The sequence below is a fragment of the Phyllostomus hastatus genome, unplaced genomic scaffold (genome assembly GCF_019186645.2).
Source record: "Phyllostomus hastatus isolate PE091 unplaced genomic scaffold, TTU_PhHast_1.1 phas_contig_147, whole genome shotgun sequence".
NCBI classification, from domain to species: domain Eukaryota; kingdom Metazoa; phylum Chordata; class Mammalia; order Chiroptera; family Phyllostomidae; genus Phyllostomus; species Phyllostomus hastatus.
Window position 1 is genome coordinate 1,053,736 of NW_025333603.1, and position 12,396 is coordinate 1,066,131.

Genomic DNA, 12,396 nt, shown 5'->3' on the forward strand with positions numbered 1-12,396 from the left:
TAACTTAATGTTTTATGAACTGTAACAGCAGTGATCGGAACTGGTTTTGGAGCACTGATTAACCAATAATCAGTGTACAACATTGTAACAATTCTTGAATTTTCTAGTCCTTATCACAGTATGTTCTAATAAATTCATTATTCAAAATCCTCCAATGGTCACATGTCTATTAGTAAGCCAAAGGGTATGGAAGGGAAAAAAGGTATTTTCATTTCAGATCTAGAATCCTGTCACACTCCCACACAAATTGCCCCAAACCTCCTTTTTTGTGAGGTTTGGAAGAAGCTGAAATGAGGGAGCCCTGGGCCCTGGGAGCTGAGGTGTCAGTGGTTCACCCAGCAAGCATTTGGCCATGCAGTTCAGAGAGGAAATCGGAGAGGACAGGGCCTCAGGGGGACCTAAAGGGACAAGCTGCACAGTGGGGGAGGAAGAAGGGCAGGACTCTTATTAGCAAAACCAGCTGCCTGCCAAGTGCAGGGTGTGTGTCTGAGTTTCTGAAGAAAGGGGAGATTTGCAGCTGTTAGTTTTACCCTCAGGCCTCCAAGAATCAAAAGAAAGTGTGTGTGGGCGGGGGGGTGGGATGGGGTACACCATTCTCTCTTCCCCAAGACAAACTCTACCTGTATCTTCCACCTTAATCTTTCTTAACCTAAAACCTCCTTATCCATACCTTGAGTTACATCAGACATCTATTCCAAGAAGTCTTTCCTATCTCTCCAATTTGTGGAGGAAGCTCTCTCTTCTTACCCACGTGCCTATAGAATTTTGTGACTTCTCACAGAGTTCTTGAAAGATATGCCTGCCAATCTCCTTCATTCTTTTCTGCCTCTTATCTTCCTCTTTTTTAATAGCCTTATGAAAGTATGCACAACTGACATACAGTAAACTGCATGCATTTCAAGTGCACAATTCTTTGATAGGTACAGACCTGTAAAACCATCACCACTACCAAGATAGTGGTGAACATATCCTTCACTCTGGAGGTTGGGCTTCCCTGGGGAGAAGAAGGGCTCACCAAGGGCATGCAGCTCAATACAGGGCACAAGGGAAGGCCCATGGGAAGAGGACACTGTGGTCTGAAGGGCAGATCTCTGCATTTTGTTGCAGAATTTTCACGTAGGTCTCAGCCCAGACTCAACTGTGTAGTGCACTGCCAGGAGTGGTTCCCTTACAGTCTGAGCCTCAGTTTCTTCTTTTGTAAATTGGGGTTGAAGATAAGCCCCCTTCTCTCAGGAGAGTTCTGTGGGACTGCACTGAGCTGGAAGATAAAGTGCTCTGTAAACTGTGAAAGGTTAGTCCTGGGCAAGGGATTAGGCCTGGATCAAGCCAGCAGCGCACTGGGAATGCCCTCACTCTCAGCGCTATTTAAAGGCCACCTTGTCATCCAGGCAAGCTGAGTGGATTGGTGATTCCTCCCAGAAATGACCAATAAGGGCTACGCCTGGTGGCCTTTAATCCTGGCCCAGTCACCAAATGTCAAGGATTCTTTTCCCTTAGCTCTCCCCCTTCCTCCATGTGGGCTGTGTTTATTTACAAGGTCTCCCTCCCTCCAGAAAGTCACTCGTGACCGGAGGATTCCTCTTCTGGCCTGGAGCCCGCAGATAAGGGTGAACCATCTGCTGGGAGCTCCAAGGACTGCAGAGACAGGGACCAGGGGGCGAGGGGAGGAGAGGGGAGACCCCCAGGGCCAGCTGTGATTTCCTTTGACCGGGACTGACAGAGGGACAAGACAGGGAGGGAGAGAAGGAAACAGTGTCTTTAGTTTAAAACTGACTTAACCTATAACATCACACCAGATTTGAGAAAGCCTTCTACCTTCTCCGATGAACTGTTTTGTTGTTCTTTCTAATTTGTTGTTGCTTAGTCAAGAGAAGCAAGGCCAACTGCCAGGGCCCAGACGGGGAGATTTAAGGCCTACCCATCACTCATTCCTTGTGTGAGCTCAGTGAAGCCAGCTTCCCTCTCTGGGCTTCAGTAATCAGAGCTACTGTTTCTTGAATACCCACTATGCATGCACCGGTCACTACACTGCATTTCCTCTATGGTTTTAAGAATAACTCTTGAAGCTTTACTGAGAGGTCAATCTTCTTCTCATTTTACAGTTGGTGAAGGTGATATAACATGTCCAAGGTCACCTAGGATGTGGGCCAGAATTTGAACTCAGTGCTGACAACAGACTTCCATGTTCTTTGGAGAACCTGTAGATAGCAATTCTCAAACAATGAACTTAATAATAAATTATCTGCTGGTCATGCTCTGTGAAAATAAGGTTCTGTAACCAATTAACACAGGGAACATTTCACACAGTGTCCTTGTCATCAAAAACTCAAAGGGCACTTTTGTGTTTCAAACATCCTGAGAAGTCTTGGAGTAAGGTACTTACCTTTTTTTAAACCAAGAATTTTCCACATTAAATCAATCATCAGTCTTTTTTCCCATAACACTTATTTATGTTCCAAGTAGCAAGTGCTCCTCAGAGCACTGTCTGGGAATCACAGCTGAATCAGAACTGGAGGGATTACAGAGCTTATCCATCTAGCTATCAGAATTCCATTAACAATGCCTCTTTTTTATTTAACATCTCTAGTGACAACAGGCTTATTACCTGGTGGGTCACAGAAGCAGTGGTTAGAACAGTACTGCCCAACAGAAAGATACTGCAAGCCATATGTGTGATTTTAAATTTTCTAGAAGCCACAGGAGAAAAATATAAAGAACAGGTGAAGCTAATTTTAATATATATTAATTAACCCAATGAATCAAAAAAATGTCACTTCAACATGGAATCAAAAAAAAATTGAACTATTTTATATCCTTTTCTCTTTCATTTAAATCTTTGGAATCTAGGCATAGCCATATTTCACATGCTCCTTTGGCTAGTGTCTACCAAACTAGATAACATAGGGTTTAAAGATCTTCTTTAGGCCAACCTAAGCTTTTCCAGCCTGGGCCGCTTCTCCATGGTCCTCAGATTCAAGGACAGGGTAAACAGAAGCATAACTCAGACAGCACCACCAACGAGGAGTTCTGTTCATCCTTGCATATGTCCATCAAGTGGCCCCATCAGGGAGCTCAGCCCTCTGGCAGTGATCCGCCAGGTCTGTATTACCCTTTGCGAAGGGTTTTCCACACTTCAGTGTGCTGTATCAACGAAAGCCCTCATTCCCCTAACCCTTAAGGAGGCAAACTTACAGTGACTCAGGGGTTTTAATAGTCTCATCCCACTGCTATTTTGTATTGAATCCACAGGTAGCTGCTAACACAGTGTGTGGCCTGGGGCAACTCCTTTCTGTGCCCTGGGCCTCATTTTCCCTATCTGTCAAATAGCAGATTTGAATCTTCTATGATTCAGCCTCTTTCTGCCTCTTCTTATCCACATGACTCTTTTCACCTACCTATTAAATTTCCCTTTAAACCAAGTCTTAAGTTCATGTTCAGAAAATAGTTATATCTGCCCATATAAATCATAACAATAAGCATTTTTGGATTATTTACCATATGTCAAGCACTGTAAAAAGAGCTTTATATAGCATCTCATTTAATTCTCTCTACGCCCCAGTGAAGTAACACTACTATTATACCCTCTCATAGATGTGGAAACTGAGGCATCGAGCTGCTGAGTCATAAGTCACACACCTCATAAAGGGGAACAGCTGGAGATTCCAGTCCAGGGCCTGCTCTTTGGCCCTGATTCCAGGCTGTGAACACGGCTCCAGAACTGGACTCTGAGTCGGGTCCAAGCCTCAGATTACTAAAGAGGGACAGGAACTCAGGAAAGCTGTTTTTTTTTCCCCCTGTCTTTTGCTGGTGGAGCTAAAACCCAGAGTATCCTCCTTCTGCTTTATACTAGAAAAAAAATTTTGTACTTTCCTTGCTAAGGAAATCCTACTCTTCACAAGACTTTCTTCCCAACTCCTTGACCTTTCAGGAAAGGGGCTGAGGCCCCTGGGAAGGCTCTGGAGCAGACCGGAGGAGCTCAGTGTCCCCTGTCTAGGACGGGTATTTTTAGAGCTGGCCACACTGTTTACAAGGAAGCCAGTCCCCTGAGCCTGCCCTCTCCCTACAGGGAAACACTGGCCACCGGCCCCTCTGGCCGCCAGGACTCCCGCCAGCCCTTCCTTCCTCCCTCCTGGCTGCTCTTTTCCTGTCATCTCTATCAATCAGCACATGGATACACTGTCATTACCGCCCTGAGAGACATCCCAGCCCAGGGCCCTGATAGCTTCCTGGCAGGGCCAACTGTCACCTGGCACTGGAAAAAATCAAGAGGCTGCCATCAGTTGAGAAGATGGCCCTGGCAACTGGCGATGGATTGGAAATCCTGTACATGGTCATTTCTCTGAAACTGCGATGGAACCTCACCCTCCCGTGCCTTCTGAAAGCAAAGGCCTGGCAACCATGGAGAGGATGGGTGTGATGGATGAAGAGGCCACAGAGCAGGGTGGGAGGCTCAGCTCTGCCTGCAGTTCTTGCGGTGTGCCTGTGATGAGTTACTTATCCTCCTCAACCTCCCTTTCTGTAGCTGTAGAGTGAGAAGGCTTTGAATACAGGGGGCTCTGCGTTCAATGACTATCTGAGCCTCCTCAATAATTAGGTAAGAATACTTAGGCCTACCTCATGGTGGGTGGCAGAGAGTAGGGCAGTAAGGGAAAGCCCCTGGCACACAGTGGGCATGCAATACACAGGGCCGTTGATAATAATTTCCATGTGGCACAAATTAGGTTCACTAACAGAAATGCTCTCCTTATTCTTGCAGTTCAGGGTTCTTTCACCTTTAAGTCTACACAAAACCTCTTCTCCAACTATGTACTTTTTAAAATTAAGTATTCATTCCTTCTTTCCAGCCCTGCATCTGTGTCTCCTTGTGGTTCAGGAGTCTTATAGCAGACATGGGAAGCCCCTTCTCTGAGTCATCCTTCTGTGGCTTCCCGGGGAGGCTGCACATCTGGACCTCACCACACTAGCTCTTGAGAAACTTCATGTAGACCCAGGGCAGCTGGACCTGACCCAGGTAAGCCAGTCTTCTCAGGGTCTGACCCCAAGTTAGCAGGGCTGGCTAGCAAAATGGATCCAGGCAGCCTAGCCCCAAACAAGCTTCCCAGGACGTGAGAAGATGACAAGGGCTCCAAGCTCCTCAGAGGAAGTGCCTTCCCACTCTGTCCTGTGGGCAGGCTAGACTTCTCCTCTGGCAGCTGAAGGAGGTTCACGGACTGATATTAGAGGCACTAAACTCCCGCCACACATCCTCCCCCAGCCTCCTTCCCCCACCTCCTGTTTCCCACTTCCCCTCCCCAGCCCTTTTCCTTCCACTCTTCTACTTCCTCCTCCTCCTCTTCCTCATACCCATCCTCCTCCTCCTCCTACTCTTCCCCACAGCTGTGTTTTTGACCCAACTGACAGCCTACTATGTTCCTAAAGAGGGAAGTCTCAGCAGAGAGGGGAGAGATTGACTCCTCCTTGTGGCCTCATGTCTCTGCTTCTCCTAGTCCTTCCACAAAGATGTCCTGGTGGCCTCTGATGTGCCTGACACTGGCCAACAACTTGGAGGCATGGCCAGGTGCTAACACCAGGAGCCAATTAGCCTGATGGGCTGGGGCTAGGGCAGCACTCCTGATTGGTTGAGGAAGTTGCATATTTAAAAAGGTGTCTCCTTTGACCACTTTCTCTACTGTCTCAAGGTCCTGCATTCACACTATTTCATTTCACACAGTGTCATGTAATGTATTACCTTAGTCTTAATTAGAAGGTGATACTTCAGGAGAATGTAATTATAAAAAGAGGTGCCCCTTTTCTCCCCACTCCCTGTTCACTAGAGAAAAGAGACAGCATGTTTAATGGGACAAAGCCTGAAAGAGTAATAGTGCCAACCAGCGAAGGTTAACACGTATGGCTTGAGTGCAGGGTTTGGGCAAGACAGAATGTCAGGTGGAAAGGCTGGACACATGGTATGGTACTAATCATGCCAGCAGCCACCACTAGAAGCCATTGTCCCTTTCCATTCAGCATCAGGGACTGACAGCAGCAAGGATGTGGAGGCTGAGCTGGAGAGGGAGAGAACAGCAGCAGGGAGACCTCATGGGAAACAATTCTCTGGTCCTGTGGAACCTCCTTAATCCCTAATCCTTCTAAACAAACCCTGACTTTATGAACTGGAAGGGTTCCAAGGGATGTGCTCATTCCAGACCCTCCTCCTCACCTACCTTCTGTTTCTTACTAGATAGGTGACCTTAGAAAGTCCTTTAGCCTCTATGGCTTTTTTTTTCTTCATCTGTGAATCAGAAAAAGTATGTGTTTGTGGGGGGGGGGGAGGAGACAAGGTGTATGTACACACATGGAAATACATACATACCAAAGATTGTTATGAAGCTTAAATAAATAAGACACTGTGGACGGAAGCCCTTCGGAAAGCACAGGCAGTTCCCTATCTCTCCTCGCCCTCAGCTGCTATTCCCATTCCACGAGGGGAAATCCTCACCCGGAAAGCCGTGTTCACACTGGCGCAGGTCCCAGGGTGTGCGCCCCGCAGAGCCAGGGTCTCTCCCTTTCCATTTCCCTTGTTGACTTCCAGTGTGACTGTTGTTGGCTCGCAGACAGACAGGCAGTTCTCCATGACTTGCCCAGCTGCCAGGCTAATGTCTCACCTCGGCTCCCTGGGAAACAGTCTGCTTGGACAATTTAGTGAAGAAAAACTGTGATTAGAAAATGTCAGGTGTCACAGTGATCATTTAGATTCAACCATGGTGGGTAGTAATGAACTCTGATTGAGCTACTACTCTATATAGGGACTGTGCTGGGTACCTGAGATATAGGCTTGAGGGCAATGGGGCACCTGGCTTCCAGGAACTCACTACAGAGGAAGAAACTGATACATGAACAGGGAAAGATAGCACAGTGTACCAAGAGAGGCTGAACTTAGGGAGGCACCTCCCAAGTCCTCTGGTACTTGCCTACCTGAAGTTATATTATTATTTAATTATTTGTACTCTGTCTTCCCATAAAAGTGTAAGCTCTAAAAAGGCAAGAATTTTGTCTTCTTCACAGCTCTACTCTCAGCACATAGTAGGTGCTCACTTAGGAAGAAGTACCTGTGAATGAGTGCATTGCTTGAGGAAGCATAGAGTGCTGTGGCTGCTTAATAGGCGTAAGGGTCACAGAAGACTTCCTGGAGGAAGAGGCTTTGGCCAGACGCATGGTGTTCCAAAACTTACACTTCTTTCAACATTCCCTAGTTCATGACTTCCTTACCAGTTAAAGAGGTCACACCCACTTTATGAATGAAGAAACAAATCTCAGAGAAGGGGAATCAGCTTAGTAAAGGTCACTCAACTGGCAGAGAAAAGACTTCAGCCCAGATCAACTAAGTCAAAAGCCTGTGCTTTCTCCATACAGGCCTGTAAAACCACTCAAGAGGGGGCTAAGTTCGTAAGACAGAGCATCCTCACCAACATTAACATGGAACTTCATCAGCAGCAGCAGCTTCATCATTTTTACAGCAGCCAAACTGTAATGAGTGCTCACTCTATGCCAGGCACCTTTCTAAGAACCTACACCTTGTTAATGCATTCTTCATAACTACCTAATGATGTAGGGTCGATTATTGTTCCCAATTTATAAATGTGCAAATTGAGGCATGGTTGAATCATTTTCTTAGGGCATCATGGTAGTGAGTGAAAGGTCTGGGATTCAAACCCATGCAGTCTGGTCTCAGCCTACACTCAGTCATTTCATCTTCTGCCTCAACAGATCATGCCCACCTCATCCAACTTTAGGAGGTGGCGCGAGACTTCACAACTGAGTGATCTGTATGTTGGAAACACTATACTAGGTACTATGGGGAAAAGAAGAGATTAATAAAGTTCCTGCCTTTATTAAGTGACTGACCTAGACAGAAAGATGCAAATCTAGAGGCATCTACATCCCTATGATATGGAGGAAGCAGGCGAGAGAGAATGGAGCCAGCATATAAGCCAGGAAGAAGTGATAGACGGTCTCTATTCCAGCCAACTGTGTCTTTCCTGGGGCTTGGTGATTTAGGATCACTTTCACTTCTGCTGTGATAGTCCCTATATTCTTCTAACTTAAATATCCTTTTTTGCTTAAGGAAGTTTAATTTGGGATTTTGCTCCATGTAACAGTTTTAAATAATAAGGCAAGAAGTTCACGAGTTCCAGTTTGGAGAGGAGGGAATAGGCAAGAAAGACGGGTCAGAGACAGAATTGAAATCATGCGGTCACCAATTTGATGAGTCATGTAGGAGAAGGGGTGTCCAGGGGGAAGTCCCAGGCTATTGGCTTGAGAGAGTGGAGAGAGATGGTGGTGTCTTTAGCAGAAGTAGATAATTCAGAAGATAAACTGAATAGAACGAGGGGTGGAGGAAAGGAAAATCCATTCCTTCAGTTATTCTGTCACTCATTCACTGAACAATTATTTTCCAAGCCCTACCTTGGCACTGGAGAATCAGCAGTGGATAAGATCAGTTCAGATTTGGATAGTACAGTATCTATGGGCCATCATTGACTTAATTATTCAACCAACAGTAAGCACCAACTATGGCCCATGCACTGTCCATACAACTGAGCACAAATCCAGGCAGTGATGTCCAGAAGGAGGCTGGAAAGAGGTCTGAACTGGCATTTCTGTTGTAAGCATCATCCCCATAGGGATGATTTTGGAAGTCATACAAAAAAGCTCTCGGAGAAGAGAAGTCTATTCTACAAACCTTGTCTATCATGCCTCAGCTTCATCTGTGAGCTGAGAACAAAGGTTTCTTCGGGCCATGTGGCTGAGTACAGACACAGAAAGACTGTGAGTTCAGGAGTCCATTTGGGTGCCAGCCTGGGTTTACTCACCAGCCCTACCAAGTAACCCAACAAATGACCCTGAATGAGTTGGGATTTCCTCTCAGAGTCATGGTTTCCTCAGCTATGAAATGAGAATATGAATGCTTATCTGAATGTTGAGAGTAAGAAGGAATGTGCAAGCACATTCACTCAACCACAAACATGAAGCGAACACCTGTATGTACCAAGTTCTGAATAAAGGACTTCAGTAAAAGCCAATATCGGGGGTTCGTCTGGTGTAGGTGGCGCAGCAGGGCTGCCACGGCTGGGTTTGTTCACCTTAAGCAGCCGATCCCTACCTGCCAACCATGAATCAACATCAGTCTGCCCTGCCCCTTCCCCGGCCCACAGAAAGGTGGTATTTTATCAATTAGAGAAGAAAGAGAAAAATGCACGTTCTGCTGTCCTCCGAGGAGCTGTTTTTATGAGCGGCAGAAAAAGGGCCCGCGTGAACCCTGCTGTTCTTGGCAGCCGTGGCTCAGCTCACAGCCAGAGGCTTAAAGCGTTATTTGTGGTTTAAGTTACAAGCAAGGGCGAAAACCCTAGAAAAGGGGCGGAAAGGGGGGGGGAGCCAGAAAACATTTTAAAACTTGAGAAAATTGCCCTGTGTTCTCAAGTGCGGGTAATTTGTCCAAACACCTGAGCTCTGTAGAATCCTAGTGGTCTGGCTGCGGTTTGATACGCTAGGGCTCCGGGCCCAGTGTTGGGGGTGGGGAATGTTTTTCATACATGAAGAAAATCGCAAAATCGCTCTTTATGAGATATTAATGAGTAGCTTTACTGCTTCAATGGTAACATTGTTGGAGGTTTTGAAAAAAGCCCAGGTCCATGTTTGGGGATGGCTTTGTTCAGAATATCGCTACATAAAGCATTTCAGTCACTACACTGCAGTTCGGGTGTTGCCCCCCAGGATCCACAGCAGAGGACATGAAACATTTCAGGGATAGAAGAGACCTTTAAGGTCTTTCAGTTAAGTCCCACCCTCTCCTTATATTGAAGACTAAAACAAGGCCCAGAGAAGGTAAGAAATATGCCAAAGATAGTACAGCATGTTTGTGGTTCAAGCAAGCCTAGACCTCAGGCTTCTGGACTTCTGGCAGCCTTTGGAGAGGCCCAGAGGTGACATTCCACCTCAGAAACCGCCTGGCCTCCCCTTCGTGTTGACATTTCTGCGGCAGTGACTTTGAAAGCTGCCTTTTATGGCTCTGGTTTTGGAAGGGCAAACATTGCTATCAGTAGAATAACACAGGTGGCTTCTAGAGTTAGGTCCAGGTGGAGCAGGCAGGAAGCGAGGCCCCTCTGCACAGGCAGACATGACCCAATCACCTGTCTGAGTTCAGAAGGGTGCACAGACTTTCCTTGGGAGAGGGACAAGAGGCTACTGTAGTGGCGAAGGGCTTACCTTTGGGGCAGACAAGATGGGTTCAGGTCCCAGTGACCTTACTTGCTAACTGTACAACTGTGACAAGCTCCCTGACTGGGCTGTAAAGCAGAGATAATGATCACTCAGTCACATGAGCCACATGTTGCTAGTGACTGCTGTGTTGGATAACACAGGTGCAGGACTATCAAAGAAGGTTCTGCTGGGTGATGCTTGTAGGGATGCTGGGCTCCTGACGGGATGCTTGCTGTTAGAGCTTGCCCTCCTCAGCCACCTGGAAACAGGGCTGGCCCAGGTAAGGTCTCCAGCTCCAAGGGCTCACTCAGGCTCATGCAGACACATCCAGGGTTCCAGTCTCCTCTCTCCTCTTTGGTCGTTTCTAATACTGCAAGGATTTGGCTTCAAACTTTGGAACCTGACTGAGTGCCTTTCCCATGCTTTCTCGAGCAGAGTCCCAGGGAGGAAGGAGATGTGTGGCCAGAGGCAAGCAGCTGGGCAATACATGATGTAAATGCTGGCATTTAGAGTGAGAAAGCCTTGGGTTCAAATTCTGGCTCTCCCAGGTGGTGTTAGTGGTCCTTGGTAAGTCAATAAAGCTCTCTGTGCCTCAGTTTCCACATTGGTGCTTTCTCTGCTTGCCACGCCATGCACCAGTGAGGGAATGAGTCAATGGAGTTAAAAACACTTAGTAAAGTACACAGTCCAGAGTGGGAAACCTCTAAAAGTATGAGTTGGCTTTCTCCTTGCTCAGCCTCTTTGCTCACTAAGAGAGTATTTAGACAGAGGGAGGTGGGTAGATGCCTTTGAATCTATTGGAAATCAATGTCATGCTACTTGAAAACATTCTCTAGAAGTCAGAAGGTTAGAGGAAGCTGGTATCCCAGAGATGCCCTGGAGGAAGAGGGCAGTGAGGGGGAGGGCAGTGGGCAGAGAAAGGGGACACATTCTTGAATACTTGTTATGTTCTAGATACTGTGATTATTACTTTCATACATGAAAAGTGATGGAAGTGATGATGGCAAACTTAACCGACAGGTACAGTTCTGAGTGCTTTACCCATATCAACCCCATTTAGCAGATGAGGAAGCTGAGGCATAGAGAAGTTAAAATAAGTCAGCAGGGTCGCCCTAGGCTGACATTTAAGTCCCAGCTGCCTGCGTCCCAGACCCTGTGTGCTGCCATCACACAGCACTGCCCCCACAGTCTGCACATTGTTGGAGACTCAGCATCACCTGCACCTTTCAGACAATGAGACTGTGGCTCAGGAACATTAGGGTCACACAGAGGAAAGAGAGGAGTTTCCTTGAGTTTTTTGCTTTTTTTTCCCTTCAAATATATTTTGTTCTTTGCCTTTCTTTTTGGAAGATAAGACTCAAGGAAGGATCTTATTTTTTCCTTTGTATCAGAAAGAAATCTACTGCCTTATTCATAAGGACACCTCTGAGATACCCAAAGTACACTTTCCCAATTTCTCCACCCTTCTCTTCCTCAGGAAAAAGAAATGTAGGTCCTTCAGCCTATACACGGATGACAACATCATTCCCTTCTGTGTTCCAGTTCTGAACTTTTAGACAAATTCCAGTTTGACTATGACAATCTGAAAATGTGGAATCAGACTTTAACCCCACATTCCAGCTCTAGTCTGACCTCAAAGGAAGTGCATTGTCCCCTTACTTTTAGACACTATGCTCCTAGTGATACAACCCAAGTTCACATTATCTCTTTTGACAGCCACCTCCACAATGCTGACTCACGACTCCCTCATGTCCTGATTTCCTGTTCACTGTCCTTTCCTCCAGTTGGCTTGGTTTCTTAAGACCTCTCTTGGTTATAACTCTGTGGAGATTCTTGAGGAATCCTTGCAGCAGGTACCTTGGAGAAGCCCTCAGATTGGGGGCTAATGTACACACTCATGTGAAGGCCCTCAAAATCTCAAAGACAGCTGGATCCAGAGGGGCCTAGAAAATGCACTCTGACTCCAGGGGAGCCAGGAGACAGAGGGCTCTTTTCATCAAAAGTCAGATCAGTAAGTGAGTGGAAAATACCCCTTTTAGAAGAGTCAATACTGCTGTGAACTTGTCACTTTTAGAGGAGCTTGGGAGCCACAGTCCATTCATACTTCAAAGTAGTGATTGGTAGTTCAGACTTTGGAAGCCAACAGGCCTCGACCCAAAG

At 46.5% G+C, this 12,396-nt stretch overlaps 1 protein-coding gene across 2 annotated transcripts in view; it reads right to left on the reverse strand.

The window, feature by feature from the left end:
- The window catches only part of LOC123830321, a 118,242-nt gene that overhangs the window by 15,235 nt on the left and 90,611 nt on the right, over positions 1–12,396 (reverse strand). Inside the window, exon 4 of one of the 2 annotated variants that reach the window (XM_045856491.1) lies at positions 6,533–6,662. The exons of the other annotated variant lie outside the window; for it this stretch is intronic. Coding sequence (XP_045712447.1) covers positions 6,630–6,662 — 33 coding nt within the window. The 3' untranslated portion in view covers positions 6,533–6,629. Of the gene's footprint in view, positions 1–6,532; positions 6,663–12,396 lie in introns of those variants that run through there. 2 annotated transcript variants of the gene reach the window in all.